General features: G+C 62.2%; 1 protein-coding gene across 1 annotated transcript; it reads right to left on the reverse strand.

Moving 5' to 3' along the window:
- Positions 1-1,575: 1,575 nt before the first annotated feature.
- On the reverse strand, positions 1,576-11,593 carry AGXT (alanine--glyoxylate aminotransferase). Its single transcript, XM_060107092.1, has 11 exons — positions 11,363-11,593; positions 11,075-11,267; positions 9,698-9,762; positions 9,409-9,509; positions 8,228-8,298; positions 6,673-6,757; positions 4,793-4,888; positions 4,064-4,133; positions 2,637-2,732; positions 1,944-2,072; positions 1,576-1,683 (listed from the first exon to the last, which is right to left on the reverse strand). Exons 1-11 carry the CDS (start codon positions 11,591-11,593, stop codon positions 1,576-1,578), a joined length of 1,245 nt encoding a protein of 414 aa, XP_059963075.1.
- Positions 11,594-22,574: the final 10,981 nt, after the last annotated feature.

Here is a 22,574-nt window from a genome sequence, read left to right on the forward strand (position 1 = left end):
TGGTGTACTTAAGACAGTGTGGTGTGGACATAAGGGCGGATAAATTGAGCACCGAAAGGGAACAGAGGCAGCCGGAGACCTGCACCTACGGTCAGCTGGCAAAGGGGGCATGTCAACTAGATGGGAAGGAAAGTCTATTTAACAAACATTGGAAAGACTGGGTATCAGTCTGGATAAAAATGAACCTTGCCCCCTTCTCGACTCCACGCACAAAATCAATGTGAGGTGGGTCATAAACCTCAACATAAAACCTGACACCACAAAGTTTCTAGAAGAAAACATGGGAACAGACCTTCAGGACCTCAAGGTAGGCAGAGGTTTCCTAGGGAGGATCCAAACAGCACAGACCATGAAAGAAACACACGAACAAATAGGCCTTTAAAAATGGGATTTCAGACCCTCCAGCCTCTTAGCTCCTGTGCTGATCACAGCTACCCTGTGACAGTGTCTGGGTCACCCTATGAGTGCCATCTCTCCCAGCGGCTGTGAGCACCATGGGGCAGCGGGCCTCGGGTTTGCTCAGAGCTCCACCCCAGTACCCAAAGCTGCGCCCAGCCCCCAGCTGGGTGAGTGACGGGGTGGAGCCAGGCGAGCCCCAGCCTTCCACAAAGACACAGGGCTGCACGGGGTGTGGGTGCCCATCTCGACCAGAGGGAGAAATGGCCTGCATCCTGGAGGTTCTTAGGACGGGTGAGGACCTGGAAGTGTGGACGTGGCTTTGACTATACCTGCAGCACACGCTGCTCTGGCCTGGCCTGACCCTTCCCAGGAAGGAGAGGTGAGGGAGCCTGGCACAGGCAGAGACCAGTGAGGGGCAGGGGCGAAGGGACAGGGGCTCAGGGGGAGGGGGCTGGGGGCTGGGGGAGGGGGCTGGGGGCTGGGGGCTGGGGGCTGCCCTCGGCTGCACATTCGAGGGCAGAGTGGCCCCTGGGCTGCAAACTTCCAGACGCTCGGCGCCTTCAGTGGCCTGCGTGCCCGTGGTGTGCCCTTGAGTCATCAGGGCTCAAGTCCTGGCTGTTTGCTCTTGGGCATCTTGGTGCCCTAGTCCCGCGACCCTGCGGGCCTTCCGTGGAGGTTGTACGTGAGGATGTGTTTTGCAGGTTCAAGATCTGGGCCCAGAGTGTGCAGTGTCAGGGCCCCCGGCCCAGCTGACGGTCACACACCCCGTCCTCCAGCCCTGGGGAGGCCCAGGCGAGGATCCACTCCCTGAGTTCCCCGCAACAAAGGTGCAGTCAGGGAGCGGCCTTCCTGCCAGACTCCTCTGCAGCCCAGCCCCACACACTGAGGACAGATGACCAGCTGCTTCTTTATTGAACATTCACAGGCCAGTGACCTATGGGGACGGCCGCTCACTGGGGAGGCGCTGAGGGTCCAGATGGCCCACATACAGGAAGCTCCACTGGGAGGGGACGGGCCCCTGGGGGCGGGGGCAGCTGCCCGGCCCGGCCCCTCCCCCCTTCACCTGGGCTGGGTCCGCGGCTGTCCTGTCCCCGGGGCCTGTCCCCCTTGCAGAGTCTGTTTGCCCCTGGGCTCCCACCCCCAGTCGACTGAGTGAGCGTGGGACAGGCAGCCGGGTCACAACTTGTTCCGGGGGCAGCGCTGCAGGGCCTCCTGCAGGGCCCCGATCACGCGGTCCACGTTCTCCCGGGAGGCGTTACAGCCCAGCAGGCCGATCCGCAGCACCTAGGGCGGGAGCAGGTCACAGATGTCAGCCTCTGTCTGGGGCCCTGTCTGCTGTGACTGAGGTCAGGGCAGAGCCAGCTGGTGTCCCCCTGTGCAGGAGGAAGGGGGCAGGAGGGTACACTTGGCCTAGGTCACTCCCAGTACAGTCCCCGGGGTTCAGAGAAAGGTGTTCCCTTCCTGATGCCCTGCTGTCCTGGGTCCTCAGATGACCGCTGAGCTCGGCCTGGATGTGGGGCACTCAGAACAGCAGGCCCCCTTACCTTCCCCACCGAGGGCCCAAGGCCACCCGTGATCTCGATGTTGAAGTGGTCCATGACATAGCTGACAAGGTCTCTCCAGTCGTAGCCCTCAGGTGCGGCCACGGTGGTGACGGTGGGCAGTCGGATTGCCTGCAGGACAGGCCGGGCTCAGTCACCTCATGACATCACAGCCAGCTCCACCTGCCCTGGCCTGGCCAGCCCTGGCCGCAGGCTCCAAAGGGGTGGGCAGGGGTGCATATGGGGGACGGAGAAAGGGCCCCAGGAGAGTGAGGTCACCACCGCCCCAGGAGCCACACCCACCGGCTGGTGCTCAGGGCAGGGCTTCCAGCCCCCAGGGACCCCTCCCTGTGTCTGTTCTCTGACAGGCCATACGCTGGCTTATTCAGCTGACCCCCTACCCCCAGCCCCTCCAGGATGGTGTCTGGCTGGCATTCTGGAGGCCGATGGGCGTCCTCCAGCTCAGGGATCACCCATAACTATTCCAGGTGGAGAGGCTCTGGGGGAGGTGGAGGCATCCAACTAAATGTCCTAAGATCCGGAGGCCAGGAAACCGTGACAATGACGGGGACTGCCCCCCCATCCCCAGGACCGTCCCTGCCCCCACCAGAACTGCCATATCCATAAAGGGGGCTGGACAGGAGCTCACCCTCCCCCCACTGCCATCTGATGCCCTCTGCCCCTTGCCCTCCTCACCGGATCCTTCACGAAGAGCTGCAGGCCCAGCCCCTGCAGGCGCCTGTGCAGGTATTCTGAGGCCTCACGGTGCTGCCGCCAGCTGGTCTCCAGGCCCTGGGTGGGGGGAGGGCAGTGGGGTGGGCAGGGTGGGCTGGGGACCCTCCTCGGTGGGCAGAGAGGGAGAAACCGGCTGGCATCAACCGGGGGGGGGCAACTTTGCCTGGGGGTGGGGCTCCTCTCCTGGCCTGGACCCTGAGCGCCTCGGGAGCCCCCTGGAGCTCCAGGTTCAGGGACCTGACTCTGCCCCAGGGGCCGGGCCTGGGCTACGTCAGGGAGGTGGAAATGGTCTGGGTCTGGGAGGGGAATGTGGCGGCCCAGCCGGTTGTTGGATCCTCCAGGCCCCTGGGAGGGGTGGGGACGACCTGGCCAGAGGTGGGGGGCTGGCAGGGGGCAGAAAGGCTTCTGGGCTGCACGCTGTCTCCTGCCCTCCCAGCCGCTGAGCCCACAGTCCCTACTCCACGGGGGTCCAGCCTCTCCTGCCTGCACAGCTCACAGCCAGCCGTGGCCCAATCCCCCTCCCCCGCAAGCGTCAGCTCCCGGCCTCTCTCGGCTGCGCACGCCAGTCCAGTGCTGGCGACAACCCAGCCCATGGGACACCTCGAGCCCTGGGGCGGTGGTGACGTGAGTGGACGCAGAGGGCAACCGTGGCCAGCGCAGCACTGCAGCCTCGCTGGAGGCAGGCCTTGGCCCAGGTCTCTCCCGGCCTCTGGACCGGCAGCTGGCAGGGCCCCTGGGGGCCGTCCTGGGGCTGTGTTTCCTGGCCTGGGCCACACTTGGCCTCTTGGGTCCCGAGAGTGTGGACCTTGCATTGGGCCAAGGCACCACCCTGGTCGTGGTCACACCCAGCTGTCCCCACGTGGCTCCTGCCCACACCCTGGAGTGGGTAGTGGCTGAGGGCACAGCCTTCTGACGGTGGTCTCTCTCCACGCCCCCTGCCCTCTGGCTCCACTTCTTGGCCGCCCGCATTCTCTTCCTCCTACCTGGGTCATCTGCTCAGCCAGGCCCGCGCTGAGCGCTTCACTAAGAACTGAGGGCTTGGAAGGGGGTCCGCACCTGCCCTTTCGCTGCATCTACCCTCAGGACTCTGTCCTCTGGGGCCTCTACCCTCAGCTGGCAGCCGGCTCTCCCCCGCCGCCCCCCCGACGCCTGCCCAGAGCCTATCCCCCTCCCCACTCAGGGTTACTCTCCAGCAAGGCCCCCAGCACCTCTTCCTTCCTGCAGGCCCCTCAGCAAACCCACCAGAAGTTCTCCGAGTCTTAGCATGCTTCTCACCCCCTGCCCCCAGTCGGCTTGAGGGAATCTCGGGGCAGGGGCGCCCAGCGGCTCGCCAGCCTCCGCACCTGCCGGGCCCCAGCTCCAAGCCACTCAGCTGCCCCTCCGCTCACCTGCTCTGCTAGATGGGCCAGGCTCTCTCTCAGGCTGTACAAGCTGATGACGGGGGTGGTGTGATGGTATCTGGAAGACAGGAGTGGGTGGCCAGGTCACTGGGCGGGGCCAGGGCAGTGACTGTGTCTCTCCCAGCCCCAGCTGGCCCAGGCTCTCTGACGACGGGTCGGCCCCCACCCAGGGGAGCACGGTCCAGCTTGGGGGCTACAGACCTGCAGTCAGATCTGGGGAGAGCCTGGCTCAGAGCAGGGCACTGGCCAGGCTGCGGGGAGAGGCCGACTGGGCTGGAGACCAGGCGCTGGCTCCCACCTGTGGCCCCGGTGCCCCGCTGTGCCCGCTGCATAGGGCACAGTTCCTGGTGTCCCTGTCTACGTGTGTCACGTAAGGGGCCTCGGGTTAAGGTCAAAGCCACCTCACAGAGAGCCCCCTGGCCCCCCACCGTCCCTCTGAGACATGGGTAAAGCAAGGCCCAGGGTTGGGAAGATGTGTCAGGCCAGGTCCAAAGTGCCTGCAGATGTGCTGGGACTTCTGGGAGGGGAGGGCCCCATGGAAAGGGGGGTGGGGACCATGCCTGGGGGGCCTGGCAGGAATGGGGGGACCCTGTTGGGGGCATTGAAGGCCTGGCACTGGTGAATCCTGGGGCTCCAGCTGGGGTGTGAGGGCATGAGGGTGGAGGCTCCCCATCCCTTAGCACTTCCCTCTCCGCCCAGCCCCGCCCCCTCTCTCACATCCTGGGCTTGTCGTCACAGCCCCAGAAGTTGGCCAGCCACTTGATGTCCAGGTAGAAGGAGAAGGGCTTGGTCTTCCGAGTGTAGATCTTATTTCTGGGGAGGAGAATCAGCCTGAATGCCCCCTGCCTCCCGTTGCTCAGAAGTGAGCCAGATGGGTGGGGCCCCCAGGACCCCTGTGTCTGTATTCAGGCCCCTGGGGCCCAGCTGTGCCTCTGCCTCGAGGGTGTGTGCCTGTCACTCGGGCCGGGCTGATTCCCATGGAGTCACCCCAGCTCATTGCTCAGGTCAGAGAAAGGGGGACCAGAGGGTCTGCTGCGTGGTGAGTTCAAACACATAAGAATGACAGGGGGGACCCTATATGAGGAAAGCGTCCTGGGAACTTGTTGGAAAACCTGGAAAATTTGAAGAATACACTAAGTGTGGAGTCTCCAGACTGCTGTTCTAACCTACAGGCCTGGACTTGAGCTGCAACATTTCCAGGCTCCAGGCAGCCCCATTCACTGCAGACTGGCCCCACGATCCCAGCTGGCAGGAGCCCTTTCCTTAATACCTATCCTTGTTTGCCACTGCTCCGCCCGAATTCAATGGTTTTTATACACAGGCAGAACCCTCAGTTTGTCTCAAGTCTGAAGTCAAGGGCCTCTCTGTTCAGTCCTCCAGTTACCTGGCTGGTCCCTGTGCTAAATGTATACCTAATGGATAAAGGCACATAGTTATATCACCCCTGAGATTTTCTCTAATTGTTTGATATATGGTACAACATTTATTGCACACTTCCCTTATCTGTCCATTTATCTTTGTTTCAAAAATCTGAACATAGGGTCAGCATATACTTATGCTCAGTGTTTAATGGTGAAATTTAAACGTAATTAAAATAAAAATTGTACACCCGTAAGAAAATGACAGAGGGGAGACTGAGGCTGGGGGTCTAAAGATGAGGCCTCACCTCTCCTAGAAGCAAGTGCAGCCTTGGGGAAGAAACTGTGAAGCTGGGGTCTGCCAGAGGGGCCTCTGGGGCAGCCTGGGAAGAGCCGCGTCCCCGGGCCAGGTAACGCCAGGCTGCCCTGGCAGCCCTCTCCTCCCCACCCGGCCCGTCCTGTTCTCTCCTTTCCTTCCCCCTGCTCTCCCCAACCCCTGCACCCTCGTGGGCTCCTCTGCCCTCAGGTCCCAGGCGATGCTGGCTGATCTTGAAACGTTAAATACAGGTGTTCTCCAACAGCTCCAGGTGGACGTGAACAGACCGGGGCCACGGTCTGACCTCCGGACTCAGACCCAGATGCCTCATTGACCTGCCTCCAGGCCCCTCAGACTGCACACACCCACAGAGAACTCCAGATCTCACCTCACATCCTCTCTGTTCCGTCACCTGGGTGCAGCTCACGGTAACGGCCTGCTGGGGCCGGTCCTCAATCCCCTCCCCCAGCCCACCCAGGCCTGGTTCAGGGTCTGGACACCGGGGACACGGGGGCTGTTGAGGCTGCAGCGGGTGAAGGGGGTCTGTGCCTAGCCCGGGGAGCAGCTCTTGCATCGGCTCCTGGACGCTGAGCCAGGGTGGGGGCAGCAGCGGGCTGGCACTGCCCCCCATCCTTGGCTTGAGGCCAGGGACCTGCTGGAACGCTGGGCCCTGCAGCCCATACACAAGCCCCGGGGCCACGAGGAGCACCTTCTGGAGGCCAGCCTGGCCAGGCCACTCGGCCACACGCATGGCCCTCAGGGAGCCCAGAGAATGGGCTCACCTGTCCAGGGCGGGCACCTGTCCAGGCTAGGGGGAGAGTATGGCCTGAGGAGCCGTCCCCTCCCCTGCTCTGTCCCTCCCTCCTCGGGGTCATCTGGCCTTGCTGCCCGTCCAGCCCTGGCTGGGGGCGGGGCTCACTCACTTGGCCTTGTCACTGAAGGAGATGAGCGAGGTGCCTGCAGGGGCGTTCAGGACTTTCTGGGAGCCCGAGTATAAGACATCGATGCCTGTGGAGGGGAGGGGCGCGTGCTCAGGGGCCGAGCCCCACGTGGGGAAGGGGTCATGGGGGGGCTGCCCAGCCGAGGTCCTGAGAGTCCAGCAGAAGTTGCGGGAACCTGGGACCCACCATGCAACTGGTGTCGGAAATGGGAGGGACAGTGTTGGAGGACTAGACCCTTACCCTGTGGTGTCTGACGCTATTGCAGGTGGGCTGAGCTAACTGGAGGGCACCCCGTTAGCATCTGCTTGGTGTGGAAAACCCACACATCTGGGGTCAAGCGCTGGGAGAGAGTGGGGGGCGGCGGAGGGTGGAACAGCAAACGGGATTTTCCCTTCACATCTTGCAGTGCCCGTCCCCTGGGCTCCCACACAGCCTGAGGGGAGTTTCAAATTATGGGACAGCAGCAGAGGGCAGTGGTCAAGCCCAAAGCTGGGAGGACAAAGGACCAGGGTTCAAATCCAAGCCCTGCACCCGTCTCTGACTCCCTGAGGCTGGGGACCCGAGGGAACTGCGTGCCCAGGTGCATGGACGGGTGCACCCGGAATGTTCTTTACAGTTCATTCCTAAAGCCTAAAACTGGGCGGACCCAAAGTGCTCCCGAGAGGAAAGGGGTGAAGTGGGTGTTTTCACACAAGCGATGAATACTCAAGAGCAGCAACACGAGGGACCCTTGTTGGCATTAGGTTGACGTCTGCTGACCCACAAGGTCCCGTGGAGGCCGGGATGGGGCAGTGAAGGCCAGGGGTCCTGAGCCTGGCCCTGCTGCTCCGCGGCCTGGGCCTCAGGCTGGAGCCTCCTTGCCCGGCTTCTCCCTCCACGGCGGGGGCGGCCAGCCTGGAGGCCCAGGGTGGGCATCCCGGGGACAGCACTGCCCCCCTGCTCCCATCCCCAGGGCCCACTTTCAGAGCAGCGGTTTGGGGTCAGCCCAGAAGGCTCCCCCTTCAGCACTGGATCCCGCGGAGCAGAGTGATCTGCAGAGCGAGAAGCGGGCCAGGCCAAGTGGGGCGGGCAGCGTGGACGCAGCACCACCCGGAGTGGATCCAAGCTTTCCTCCCTGAGGAGATGCTGGGCCTGGAAGGCTTCCCCGGGCTGGCCTGCAGGTGACAATGTCAGCAGTGCTCCCGGCGTGTGACACGCGTTAGGGGGGGTCTCCGCCCTGATCAGCAGGGGCCCTGGCACTGCCCCCACCTCTCCTCCAAGGCTCTGAGTGCCTCTCCAAATGCCTCCCCTGGAGGGTCCCTTCCTCCCGCCTGCCCCCCGGTCCCGGCCCAATGGCCCAGCAGAAACACGGGGTGCGGTCAGTTTATGGAGCGTGTCCTGCCCCGTGAGGAGCTGGAGCTTCTCCCACGCCTTGTGGAGACCAGCGCCTAATCTGGTGTGCGGCTGACGCACACGCAGGCCCTGGCACGGGACACCTCCCAGCCAGGGCTTCTGATGCTTCGGGCCACCGGTGGCTGGGCAGGGGGCACTCCCTTACCCTGCTGGTCCATGTAGATGGGGACCCCGCCCAGGGATGCCACCGAGTCCACCAGCAGCAGGCACTGGTACCTGGGGGGAGGGGCGGCAGAGAGCAGGAGGGGCTTCAGACTCTGTCCTGGGGTGGGGTTTCTGGAGGGGCCTTAAGAGCCTTTAGAAGGGCCACCGGGGAAGTCTCCCACCTCCCACAGGGTGCCTCGTCCGGGGCTCTCAGCCCCCCGGGACCAGCTCTGTGTCTGCACCAGGGTGAGCCCCCAGCACGGCGAGCATCACCCTGGGGGCCCCAGGTGGCCGGACGCAGGTACTCGTGAGGCCAGCCAGGCAGTCTGTGTCCTGGGGGCTGGCTGGGTGCTCTGACTGCTCAGGCTCAAGGGCCATGTGGGGTCTAGGGACCAGCCTAGCACAAGGCTGCATCTCTTCTGCTGACAGCCCACAGGGCAGAAGTCCAGAGCATGGGGAGGACAGAGTCCAGAAACAGCCTGAGCTGAAAACTGTGACTTTCCTCCACCTCCACATTTTCTTTAAAAAAGGCACAGAGAGTATCCCACGCGGACCTATGGGAGTCATAGCCCAGGTGACATCTGTGAGCTCGATTCACTGGACAAGACTCCAGGCGGCAGGCAGTCCTGGCTGGGCTGTGCCCAGTGGGCCCGAGGCCCCCGTGGAGGATGGCAGTCCTGCCGGGGTGACCCTGCCTGTCGTTGGAGCTTCTCTCCTTCCATCCTGTGGTCAGCTGTCCAGAGCACGACTGCTGGTCCTGGGAGGGAATCCCACCTGACCCCACCCAAGGCCCTGGGCAGCCCGTGCAGGGGCGGGGCAACCTGGCAGAAGGCAGTGGAGGACTGCGCTGCTTTGGGGCTCTGGGACCTCGGGGCAAGGGGGGCAGGCCCTGGCACCAAGGCTGCAGGGTCAGCTTGAGCCCTCCCTAGTCATGGGGCCAGGAAGGCAGTGGTGCTGGGGGGACACCTGACCCTGCTCTCAGATGGGAGGGTCCATCCAGCCTCGGCCCAGGGCCAGGAGGACCCCCGAGGACCTGCACCCCCATCACACGGCAGAGGCTGGGAGGACCGGCCGGCAGCCCACCACACTCCCACCCCGTCCTCAGACTGGGTCTGAGCTGTGCTTGGCTCTGCCCGCAGCACTGCCACCCTGGAACAGGCCCACCGGAGGGGACAGGCTCACCTGTGGCAGAGCTCCCCATAGCCATCGAGGGGCTGCAGCACGCCACTGGATGACTCCCCTTGGGTCAGGAACAGCAGCACGGGCTTGTGCTGGGCCAGGGCCTGAGAGCACAGAGGTTACAGCCGTGGGCAGAGCCAGTGCGGGGAAGGGGCCTCCGCCCGGTGGGCCCCCGCCCACATTCCCTCCCCAGGGACAGTGCAGATCTGGGCAGCAGGAGCTGGACACCCCTCAACCACTCCTGCCCCACCAGCTGACCGGCCCCCTCCCCGGGCCGGCGCACCCCCCGTACCTCCTCCACCTCCTGCAGCGTGAAGTGGCCTCCGGGGTCCTTGATCATGGGGTGTACGCGGGCTCCTGGGGGCAGAGTGAGAGGTGAGCAGCCCCCGCACACTGGGGGGAGTCAGTGCTGGGGACAGAGGCCGCGCTGAGCAGGTGGGCCCTGTGAGGGCCGCCCACGCCTGCCCCCAGCCGCTGCTGGAGGGGGAAGGTGGAGTGTGCTCAGTGAATCCAGGTTCCGGGGTGCCGTGAATGAGAGCGAGTCCCTCAGCTCCACTGTCCCCTCCCCAGCCCACCTTCCCTGAGCCCAGCCAGGCCGGGGCATCCCGGTCCTTTGCAGCCCTCTCCACACAGGAAGTCGAGAAGCATCTGTGCAGGGCTGAGCAGACGGGTGCTTCCCAGCAGAGGGTGGTTTCAGAGGGGCTGTGCATTTGACGGATGTCTGGGTGAAGGACTGAGTGGGTGCGGGGAGCAGCAGCAGGCTTTGCCCCCTCTGGGGCCTCGGGGTTGCAGGGAGGCCGGCGCTTGTCCTGCTCTGTCTCTGGAAGCCCTGCACCCCCGTGCACAGCAGGCGCCCAGTGTCATGTACAGGAGGCAGGGAGGCCCTAGGACCCTCCGAGCCTCAGGGCCTGAGGTGTGTGGTGGAGGCAGGGGAGGGGCTTGCCCAGGCCAGGAGGGTGGCCGAGGTCCGCTCAGGGTCCTGGACCCTGCCGCCCCGGGCTCCCCTTGAAAACCAGCATGTGCACTGGAGGGGCCCCGGTGAGGGGTCAGGATGCCCTCGGGCTGTCGGGGTTGTCCATTAACCTGGACCGAGTGTGGCCATGTGTGGAGCTGACCAGGCAGGGGCTCCGTGATGTTTCCAAACCCGCGGTCAATCATTAAACCCAATGCACCCTCGGGCTTTCGACTTCTGTCTCTCCCGTTAGTAAATTTTACTCTGGAAGTGGAAACCCTGCCCATACCTCCGTATTTGGAAGCTCTAGAAACAGAGCTGTTTCTGAGATTTTGAGGGGGGGATGTCAGCTTCTGAAACCTTGTCCTGTGACAGAGTGGAGGTGGCCCCTGGGGACCTCAGACAGCTGCGGGGATGCTCTGGGTTCGTGCTGAGACCAGAGGAGTCCCTGCAGTGCCGTCCCCACCACGGGCTCCGGAAATAGCTGTTCCCCAAACTCCGGGAGATCAGGGGGATGGGGCCCCTCGAGCATCCCGACGCCCACTTCGAGGAGACAGCGGGCTGGCAGGCAGGTGAAGGGCCTCCAAGGGGGATAAGTGCTCAGGGCCCGAGGTTGGTACCTGGAGAGGGGGGCTTCCAGGCTTCGTGCCGGAGGAGGGAGGCCTTTGGGGAAGGAAGGAGTGAAGGGCCGGACCCCACGCCCACACCGTCTCTTACCGATGCGCCCCCCGATGTCCTGGGCCCGCTGCCCCCAGACGCCGTTGACCCCGACCAGGAAGGAGTCCCCCGGCTCCAGGAGGTTGAACAGGGCGGCCTCCAGCGCGCAGTGCCCCGAGCCGCTGATGGCCAGCGTGAGGGGGTTCCGGGTCTGGAACACGTACTGGATGCCTTGCTTTATCTCGTCCATGATCTGGGGGCAGTGGACATGCAGGTCACCGCCTCCCCTACTCCCACCCCAGGGAGGAGGCCACTCAGGGCACTGACTGCTGTGTCTCAGTGGCCTACCTGGAACATCTCCTCGTGCATGTGTCCTATTGTCTGCCGCCCCCCAGCCGCCATGACGCGGGGGGTCAGGTTAGAGGGGCCGGGCCCCAGCAGAAGCCGGCTGGGGAGGGATAGGGGCTTACTCAGGGCTTCTGGGGGGGCCACCAGCAGTGGGTGGGAGGCCATGGTCCTCACCCAACCTGCCGCTTTGTGCCCCAGGGCCGCACTGGCCGCGGTCAGTGCCCGGAACATTTCCCAGCAGGCCCTGCACCGGACGACGGGCACCGGAGGACGCGGGGGTGTCCAGGAGGCGAGCCTGGTCGATGGGCTTCTGCTGCACCTGCTGCCTTTTACTGTGTCGTTGTCACCAGGCCGTTATCAATGTTCGTCCTGCACGTGAAGGCTTGGCAGCAGGGGTGTTGAACCCTCGGTGGGAGAGGAGGAGCCAGCAAAGTCCAGTCAGTGAAAAACAGGTCTTGGCAAGCTGCCCTCTGCTCTCCAGCCGCCCCTCCCGCTCTGTCCCCGAAGGATGCCCAGCCTGGTACACCTGGCTGGGCTCAGGGGGTCCCAGCGTTTTTCTTATGGGACCAGAGCGCCAACATTTCAGACTTGGCAGACCTGCAGGCTGTGTTAAAACTACTCAGCCCTGCTGTGGCGGTGAGAAGGTGGTTACAAGGGTGTGGCTGTGTGCTAATAAAACTTTATTTACAAAAGAAGCCGTGGGCCAGATTTGGCCCAGGGCCACAGTTTGCTGACTCTGGCTTAGCGCCTGGAAAGACTCACTTTAGAAAATATATGCTCCACGTGTATAAACACACATATGCACACACTGAGGACATGTCCATTCTTGATCCTTTTGTAATAAGTATTTCCTCTGCCCGTCTACACCTGAGGGCCCCGATGATTGGTCTCCACACACGTAACCAAGGGGTGCTCACCGGGGAGCCTCCGCAGCTGCTGAGTCAGCACGTGGGTCGAATAAATGCAACCAAGACTCCCTGCAGGAGGAGCCAGGCCCAGCCCAGGGCGGCAGCCCAGCAGAGCCGCTGGCGTCCTGGGACATCGAAGGGGCCCTGCGTTGTGCGTGACCAGGCCAGGGAGGCACTGGACTGGATGCTCTCTGAGTAGCTCTTGCTTCTGACAGCTCTCAAGGGGCCGGGTTGGAGCTTGCCAGGACTTCCCGTCTTGTGTTTAGGGATCTGACGCCTGGGCTTCAGTAACCAGGGAGGTGTCCGGGCTTCCACGGAGCCTCCGTGGTCGACAAGCACCTGCACACGACCTCTCCCATGGGGACTTGCCCCTCAGCTCAGCAGAGCCCCTGCATTCAGCACTCGTTGCTTGGGCTGGGTTCGTCTGGCGTCCTGGGGCGGCAGGGACTCCACAAGCTTTAGCCAGGATGGACAGGCATGGCCTGAGCACCTGGGGACCCTCACAGCCCTGCTGGGTCAGGGCGCTCTGTCCATCTGGGAGGAACAGGCAAAGGGGACAGGCCCCGAGTGGTGGGCAGAAAGAAACTCAGGGAAGGGGGCCCAGGCACGTCTCTGTTGGCCCAGGGCAGGCCTGCCACGCCACCGCTAGCCTGGCCCTGTCCTGCACAGGGAGGCCCAGCGGGCGCCCCCTCCCTCGCTCCTGCCTTCCCTCCTTTGCCCACTGCCCCGACGTCTTCCTTACCAAGCAGTCCCTCTGGGCCAGGACCCAGTCTGGCAGCTCCAACTGATGCAGAGTCAGCAAGAAGAGAAGCAGAAGCCCCTACCGGCGGCCGGTGGGTGGGGCAGGGGACCTGGGGTCTGCGACAGCCTCCTGGGAGCTGAGAGGAGAGGCCTGAAGGGCCTGAGAGCCTAGAGGAGGGGACAACCCCAGGGGGCTGCTGGGCAAAGTTCGTGGGGGCTTTGGAGCTGGGCCTTGGAGAAGAGAGAGGCGGGCCCACCCCAGGGTGGGAGGGGTGGTGAGGGCCTGCTAGGCAGAAGGAGCTGTAGGGACCTGGGCACAGAGGTGGAGGCCTGTGTGAGGAGGACCTGTGCAGACCCCTGCTGGGGCCGGCGGCCTCAGGTCTGGCCCGGCCATGGTGGCTGGGGCCCGGTACTGGCCTGGTAACGCCCGTGCGGCAGTGGGCCTCTGGAGTCACAGGTGTGTCAGCCCTGCCCAGCCCTGGTGCTGACCTGCCATAGCTGAGGAACCTTCTCCTGCTGGAGGGGATGCCAGCCCCACAGCTGTGTCCACCCTGGGGGTCCCCTGCCTGCTGGGAGCGGGAGGACCGCCTGGCCCGCAGGACAGACCCCTCAACTCTGCTCCTGCCCTGGCCACCTTGTCTGCAGTCCCACGGTCCCTGGGCTCCTTCCCTCAGTCACGGAGCCCAGTCCTGCTCGGCCTGCCCTCCGCCCACCTGGGCGCTGCACCACCTGGACCAGTGCATCACCGGGGCCTCCCGCCAGGTACACGGCCACCTTCGCTCCAGCCTAACAAATGCCTCTGTGCCTTTGCACGTGCTGTTCCCTCTGCCTGGAAGGCTCGTCCCTGTCTTGGCTCAGCCCCTCTGGCCCTCCTCTCAGAGCTGTGGCCAAGCCTCCCGTCCGGGGAGCCATCCTGCCTGGAGTTCCTCAGACGTCCTTCCGCCACGCCACAGGCTGCACAGGCCGCCCTGTCTGTATAGGCCTCGGGCAGGACCCCACCTCGTGCAGCCCTGCGGGGTGCCCAGCGCGGCACGTTGGGGCAGGAGAAGCCTGGGCCCGGGGTTGGCCGACCCGGCCTGGCCGGTGGACGGGTGGGGGCAGCCCAGGGAAACGAGGGAGGTGCGTGTTCTTTGTTCCAAAACAGGAAGACGTCCTGGGTCAACGTAACCGGGAGGGGAGTGTTGCAATCCAGAGAGGCGTCTCCTCAGTCCGAGAGCAGATTGGGAGCCGCAAGCCATTGACGCCAGCGAGCAGCGCGGCAGGTAACCGACCTCTGTCTCCCGGAGCCCTGGAGACAAGGGCCACCTGGCCAGGTGGGCTAGGCAGTTCCTGGTCTTGAGGCCAAGGTCAGCACAGCATCGCCCGGAAACTGCGTCTTGTAGCTCCGGAAGGACCAGCCGGCTCACCACAGGCCACCCTGTGGGGCCTTGAACCAGCAGCCGTGGGGACCTGGGGGAATGATGTCCAGACCAGTTCCTGGTGCCTGCCCACGGCGGGCCTCCTAGGCCCAGCTCCCCATAGACCCAGGAGTGTCTTAGTCTCCCAGTCAGTGGTGGAGCCCACGGGCTGATGCCTGCTATACCATGCCACACTGAGTCTGGTTTTTAAATTTCACTTCTGGTTTCCCACAGTTGATGTGAAATGCACAAATGACTGCTTTTGCCTGAGGGTCTGCAACCTGCCGCACCCCAGAGGCGTGTTGTGAAGGCAGGCGGGTGCCATCTGTCCCCTTGGCCCTCTGGGCAGACAGTGACCTTGTGTGCTGGTACCGATGGGCTTCTCGTCCTATCTACCAGCTGGGAGTCTCCACGGATGCTCTGTTTCAAACCTACGGCTAAAGCCAGCCTGTCCTGACATCCTGGGCCAGAGGAGGCCGTCAGAGGCCCACCGCTCACAGTTTCACAGACAGCCCGCCAGGTCCCAGACGGCCTGAAACCCGCAGCCTCGGCCAGAGCGGCAGGACCCCCAGGGCTGCCTGGTGTGAAATGCAGCTTTGCCTCAGGGTGTCCGGGCCCAAGGCGCCACGGCCAGGTCACCACCTCAGTGGTAGGGGTGGGCCTCTGCTGGGAGAAGGTCACTGGGAGCCTGTCCCAGTGAGCAGCCCCCGCTGAGACACCACGTGCCGGGTATTTGTTTAGTTGTGCCCTGGCAGGTGCTACAAGGGCCAGGCTCTGGACGCCATCGGTTAACTGCCGTCCCCCCCCCACCCCCGGTCCAGCGTGATGCCGCTTCCTTGTGGTCAGGGCTCCCTGGGTGAGGACGCCAGGTCTTGGTGTGGAAGCCTGCACCTGTGGCGAGGGGCCAGGAGCCCAGCGGAGGGCACCACCCAGCTCTGCCTTGGAGAATCAGGACTGAGCAGTCTCAGGGCACTGCCACAGGTATGGCTCACGTGCTGCAGCTCCACTACGATGAGGGTGGACGGGCAACTTGCGACAGCCAGTCACCCCTGTTCTCCAGGCGCTGAGCAGGCAGACAAGCCCCTGGCCACGTGGTGACGAATGACACATCGACCACAATAGCAAGCACCCTCGCAGAAGAACCAAGCTTTCCTGGGGCTCTTGAGGTGCCCACTCTGTGTGTTGTGATTCTCAGGGCCTCATGGGGGTTTCGGCCCCTTTCCCATATGGGTCCCTGGGGCGCTGTGTCATCCATAATGTGACAAACCAGAGAGGACCCCGGAGCCTCGCGCCTGCCCCGTGAGGTGGGAGCTTCGGCCAGGCTGCGTCCCAAGTGCCCTCCGGCTCCCATGGCCGGTGCCCCAGAGGGACAGCCGGGTACCAGCCTGCCGAATTTACCAAGAAGTAAAGAGATACTTTGGAGTATTTCCCACTGACATTTGGACTTAAAACATTGCTTTTAACACAGCAGGACCTGGGTCTAGGATCGCCCAGGGAGCCCCACCCTCTCACGCCCCAAAACCCAGGAAATGGCTATTTGTATGTCCCACCTACAGAGCTAAGGAGATGACACACACTGGCCTCACAAACGTCACAGAATTCAATCCAGGCTTTGCTGTCAGTCGGAGGAAACATTTAGCATCAACTTTAACGTCAGTTTAAAATCCAACATGAGATGAGGATCGTCAAAACCCAGGACACAGGATTTTGTGGAAAAGTTTGGCAAGACTCAGGCCAGACTGGATGCGCATGCCTGGCATTTCCTCCCGGGGATCACCGTGGTGCAGGCACTGAACCCTCTCTGACTGTTTTCCTATTAACGGGAAGCTGCAGTTTAGCTGCAAGGTAAGGTGAAAGGTCGCCCCGCCCTTCGTGTTTGGGATCCCAGGGACCCGTTCCGTTCTGTTGTCAGGGACTGCACGGCCTGTCCGGCTGGTCCTCCGGAGGCCCTGAATGCAGGTCCCCGGGAGGGAGGGAGCTGGCCCAGGGCCCGCAGCTGGATGGGCTGGACCAGCACCTTTGCTGGCCGTGCCCCTGACCCGGGCCCTGTGCTCCTCTGAGCCCCGCCCCCCGCTGCTGCCCCCGTTGCCCACACCCGCATCTCTCTGTGCCTCCAGGGCTGCATATGGGCTGAGGGCACTCTGCCCGCCGAGGTCTGGGAAGCAAAGGGGTGTCTAGCACCCCAGACTCTCCCATCCAGGCTCTGATCTCCCCAAAGCGCTGCCCACTCCCCTGCCGACCCCTCCAAGCTGAGGATGGGCGCATAGGGGTGCCTCCGAGGGTGGCCTCCCGGGAGTCTGGGCGGGACCCCTGAACTCTGGAAGGCCTCAGAAGTCAGACTTTCCGTGATTCTGGGGGAGCCACCTCTTGTGCTTCGTTGCTCCCACCCGTCGGCAGGCCCATGCCTGGCTGGCGTGTTTTCCTCAGTGTTGGGGGTGGCGGGGGGCCGGGGAGGCGTCCAGCATTGCCCTCCTGGAGTCCACTCTGGGTTCCCAGAAGAGAGAAGTCCCCTGACCCCGTCCTCGGGACTCTGGGAGCCCCACGCAGGGGCTACGAGCAGACTCTGCGTAGGGCCCAGAGACGAGGGCCTGGCCTCCTTCCTGGAGGCGGCGGCGGCGGGCAGGGCCTCTAGAATGGTTTCCACCGTGCGGCCTGAGCAGCTGCTCACCCGGCCTGGACCACAAATCGGGGCGGCGCTGGCATCACGGGCCACGGTGAGCAGGGAGACCGGGGCTGCCCGGCACACAGGTGCCAGGTGCTGCAGGGCCATTGGGCCGGATCACATTCCTCTGGGCCTCAGGAGTCAGAATCTCAGGGATTTTTTGAAGGGCCCCGCCAAGCTGAGAGCTACCCCCATGGCAGGACGGCCTCACTCTCTTCTCTGAGGCGACTGTGGAATCCAAGCCAGAAGGCGGGTTGTCTGTGAGGACGTGATGCTCAGGGCAGGACTCCGTGCGGCTCTGCGGGGTCAGTCCCACCTCCACGTGCCTTCACTGCAGCCTGCGTTCCCAACACTGGTGCCAGGGGAACTGGCCCCTTCCACATAGATCTCAGTGCTCTCAGGTGTTGTGGGTTGCACTGTGCCCCCCAAACTGTATGTTCTGGTCCTGACCCCTGGTACCCATGAATGTGACCTTATGATAGGTCTCTGCAGATGTGATCCAGGTAAGACAAGGTCATCCTGGGCACAGCAGGCCCCCATCCGATGATGGGTGTCCTTACAAGGAGAGGGAGATTTGGACACAGATACAGACACACAACAGAGACCATGAGATCAGAGGGATGCAGCCACAAGCCGAGGGACGCCAAGGATCGCCAGCCACCCGCAGAAGCTGGAGAGGCAGGAAGGAGCCTCCTCCGGAGGCCTCAGAGGAGTGCGGCCCTGCCCACACCTTGACTTTGGACGTCTGGCCTCCAGGACCAGCAGAGAACATAGTTCAGTTTGCGGGGACGTGTCACAGCAGCACTAGGAAGCTAATACAGCAGGGAGCCCTGGACGCTGGGGCTTTACCTTGGGGTTTTGCTGTCCACAGCTGTTAAGTGTTGAGAGCTAGAGCACTGCTGGCCGCTGCGCTCCAGCCTCCCGCTGCCCGTCGGTGCCAGCCCCGCACTCCAATCCCCCCACCCCCTGGCCCCACTGCCTGGCACAGCTCCTCTGAGGGCTCATTGGCATCTCTTTCACAAGCCCTCACTCTTCTCTCCAATCTCACACCCCCAAGATTTCTGAAACTCTGATTCAGCAAACACAAAAGTGGAAGCTGTTCTCTGGCTACGCAAGCACTCGGCTGATGACAGGGATGCCGTCCCTGTGGCCGCTCAGCCCGGTGGGCGAGGCCGAGAGAACACAGAGATGGAGCCAAGCGCTGGCACCTCCTGGTGGGCTGCCAGCCCTGCCCCACCTCCGAAACTCACCCCAGCTCTTACGGAAAGAGTTGAGAAACGGCCCATGTCCCCTGGGACTCTCGTGCCCGCGGTCCTCCCATGTCTGACCCTCACTGAGAGCTTCCTAAATGTCCATTGCCCTAAACGCAGTTATTTCTGGGGGCCGGGTGAACGCTGTTGGAGGAGGTTGGGAGACCTGAGTGGACCCGCTTCTTCCTGGGGCCTGGCCCTCATCGGTCACTTAACGTCCCCGACTGGGATTGCCTCTTCGGCAGGAGGTATAGGCGCCCACCCTCACTGGCATCCCAGGGGGTTGTGAGCCTCAAAAGACATAGTATGTGAGAAGGCACTTTGCAAACTCTTGCCCTGAATCACCTTGGCCTGATGCTATGGAGAACCTGGGGGACTTTGCTATTCTCAGGAATTTTCCCAGGAAAAAGAATTCAATGCCTACCTGACACTCAGCTTTTAAATTGAATTTTTAAAGATAAAAGTATTGTATGCTCACCATAAATAATTTCTTAAAAGACAAAAGAATTTTAAAACAAATCAAATGCTTGGAAACCCTCTATTGACAGTAGGCCCCTTTTACACTCCATGTTCATCTAGCCAGGTTTTTGTCTGCATCACTGAAATCATTTAATATATGCTGATATTTCAGTGGCGTTAACACCGGAGCCTTCATGGGTCCCTGAGGGAATAATACAGAACAGGTCAGACCCGATGCTGCCTTTCACTCCTGAGACGTCTGGATGCTCAGAGTTTGTCAGCCTTTCCCGTTCCAAGTTTTTCTTAATGAACAGGAAAAGAAACGATCTCTTAAGCCATTTCATAGATCTTCAAGAGGCAGAGAGTTGATACTCTCATTTGTTAGTGTGTCGGGTGAGCAGGTCTGTTTGATTCGGCTCCAGCTGAAATCATTTACCTTGGCTCCCAGGAGGGTCCCCAGCCCCCTCGTGGAGCAGAGGGCCTCACGGCCCCTGAACGTTTGTGCCCAGTGAGGTCGTGCGGAGTGCCGCTCCCTCCTGGGAGTCTGGAACCGTCACCAGGCACAGGTGCCCGCGACCACTCCCGGGAAGAGCCCCAGGCGCCGTGTCTCTGACGGGCTCCCCGGGGAGAGAGCACCTCACGGTCGTCACGGCTGGTGGTGGGGAGCAAAGCATGTCATTGGGGGGGGGCTCTGGGAGCTCACGCCTGGTCCCCGACTTGTCCCTGCGCCCCTTCCTTTTACTGATGTTTCTTTGCATCCTTTCTCTGTCCTGAATCCAGCTGTGACCATGGCCTCTGCTGAGTCCTGGGGGCCCCCTAGCGAACCTGGGGGTGGTCTTGGGGACGCAGACAAATATGCACAATTGACTTTTTAAAGCTCAGGGAGTTGAGTGTTTTAACACTGACAACTCTGTAATAAGATCCATGTTTCTGTCCTGTTCGGCAAACTTCAGCCTCATTTCTTTCCTATACTGAGAGAGGTTCTGACGTTTTGCTTCATTAATTCATGTTTTTGTTTGTTCACCATCATTGACTAATAGTCTTCCCTGTGTCAACCGTATGAGAATAAATGATTGTGTGTAAGATGATGACAAAACCCGCAGGCTTTCGGCTCCAACATGCTGGCCCAGGGGAGGGACAGACGCAGCTGCAGGCTGTGGCCTCCGAGAAGCCCAGGCGGCAGCAGGGAGCATGTCCAAGGTGGGGACAGGCGGGCAGAAGCTCTGAATCTGACAGGGGAGAAAGGTTGACCGGGGCCATGAGGGTGGGAGGCACAAAGGGCCAGCCCCAGGGAGCCGGCACCATCAGCAGCAGAGGAAGGCACATTTGGGGTCTCTCCTGAAAGCCCCGTGGAACCACAGACACTTCCTGAGCAATGACGGATCCAGCAAGGAAGGTGCTTTGAGAGTTGGCCAGGAGAGTGGGCGCCTCCCCTGGTGACCTCCTGTGTGTCTGGAGTGCAGAGGGTCCCAAATGGGAGTGAGTATTAGAACCCCCAGATTTCTGCTCCACAGGACTTGGGTGTTCCCGGGAATCTGCATTTCTGGCCAGAGATCCTCACCAGGGAGCCCGAGGAGGCCAGGATTCCCAGGGGACCCACAGGACAGGGAGGCTCAGAGGGTGTGGGTCTGGGGTCAGAGGTCACCTGACTCCAAAAGCCTGTGCTTGGGCCCTGGGAGCCTCCGGCCTGGGGATGGGACAGAGGAGGTAAGGGGACCACATGCTGGCCCCGCGGGGAACAGCGACACCCAGTGGCCAGACTGAGACCCCACAGGATGCTTCACATTCTCCCCCCTCAAAATGCAGCTTTCTTGCTCTTCCTGATGGCAAAGTGACACAGGCTGGTTGTTCCAGGCGGGCACAGGGGGACTGCAGGAAGGTCTAAAGAGAACGGTGCCCCTCACCCAAGATCCCACCCAGGGCAAGGGCAGGTCTGCTGGCTGGCGAGAGCGCCAACCCTGCAGAGGGTCTGGGCTGTGCACGTCGGCCCCAGGAGGTGGCTAGACACTTGCCTGCCTGCGCGGCTGTGCTCTGAGCAGTGCGACAGTGACCCCTGAGGAGCCTGCGGGGACGTGCAGAGGCAGAGATGGGTGAACCGCAGGAAGGACGCGGTGGTGGAACCTCACACGGGACAGTCACTAATTTAAGATATCTTCAGTGTGAGTCACGACAGAAACACTCGAAGCAGACACAGATGTAGAGCTCATAGAGCCTGGTTCCCACCAGCAGTCCAGGCCCACTAGCTGTCTACATCTTGTCGACCTCATTTCTTTGATCTGGTCCCCCAGCCCCCCACGTTCACTTGTCTAATTTTCCCTGTTTCAAAGCAAATCCCAGACCTTATGGTGTTTTACCTAAATCTTCCAGTGTGCATCTAAAAAAAATGGACATTTTCTTACAGAGCCTCATACTTAACAAAACTAAATCAGATTCCTCAATATCATCTAATGGCCCGTCCAGAGACAAAGTTTCCCGATTGTCCAAAAAATGACTTTTCAAAGGTGATTTGTTAGAGTTGGGGTTCAGACTGGGTCCTGGCATCGTGTGTTGCTGGGTGCAAGTCTCCGTTAATGGGTGACCGTCTCTCTTGCGTCGGTGGAAATAGGCCTCAGCAGGAAGCTTGTCTAAGTCAAATCCTGGCTCAGGAGGTCAGGGTGGGGCCCGAGACTCTGCATTTATAACAAGCCCCCATGTCATGGAAAGCTCTGGGTCTCAAGGGCTTTGCTGGCTGCCCACAGCCCCTGGCCACCGGGCCAGCCTCCTCTTCCTGCATCTCTGTCACCCCCAGCACCCCCGGGGCACGGACATCCTGTCCCAGGAGGCTCTGAGAGGGGAGGGATGAAGGGACGGGGCAGGAGGGTCACCTTTCCCCAGGGTCTGAGGTTTGACCCCGTGAGGCGTGGGGCCCAAGGCCGTACCTGATTTCCTGGTGGGAAGGGTGAGACTGCCCTGAGAAGGGTCATCCCAGGTCAGGAGATGTCCCCTTCCTCAGGACAGACCTCTCCCCTCAGGTTCCTTTCCCAAGACCCTAGCTCAGACCTTCACCCAGTCTTGCTGGAGACCCTGGGCCCAGCTCCCGGCCTGGATGCCCCCCTTGCCTCTGCCCTGCTCTGGTGGGGGCTCTGAGACCGTCAGCACATCCTTCTGTGCTGCCGCTGCCCCCAGACGCGGTATGTGCGGGAAGACGGGTGACTGAGGTCGCGGGCCTCCTGCTGACCTCTCCCCCTGCCCCTGCCCCCCAGGAAGCTGGTGCAAGGCATCCAAGCTCCTGAGACTCCAGACATGGCCCAGGAGGCTACAGACAAGGCCGGGGGAGGTGTCGGGGAGACGTCAGGACCCTGAGAGGACACTCATTCTCACTGTCCCTCCAGAAGCACAGGTCGTGGGAGGTCCTGAAGGGGACTGGGGCCCCCTCCTCTGCCAGATCCTTCTGGGAAGGGCTGAAACCAAAAGTCCAGGGGGGAGGTGGGATTCCCGTATGTTCCAGAAGCCCAGGGCATGGTGAGAGGGCTCTTGGTTTGCCCGTCCTCACTTCACAGAACTTGACTCAGCCAAGCCTGGCACCCCTCAAGGAAGGTAGGCTGTTTAAATTCCCTGTTTATGAATTAGGGCACTGAAGCACGGAGCAGGGACCGACTTCTGCAAGGGCAGCTCCATTACAGTGGGGAGGAGCGCGGGGAGAGGGGAGGGGACCAAGCCGGCCTGGAGGAGGAGGGGCCTGGACCTGTGTCCACCCAGACCCCGGCCACCGTGAGCACACACTGATGGGCGTCAGGGGTGAGCTGGGCTCCCGGC

This window comes from Mesoplodon densirostris, chromosome 8, assembly GCF_025265405.1.
Source record: "Mesoplodon densirostris isolate mMesDen1 chromosome 8, mMesDen1 primary haplotype, whole genome shotgun sequence".
Classification (NCBI taxonomy): domain Eukaryota; kingdom Metazoa; phylum Chordata; class Mammalia; order Artiodactyla; family Ziphiidae; genus Mesoplodon; species Mesoplodon densirostris.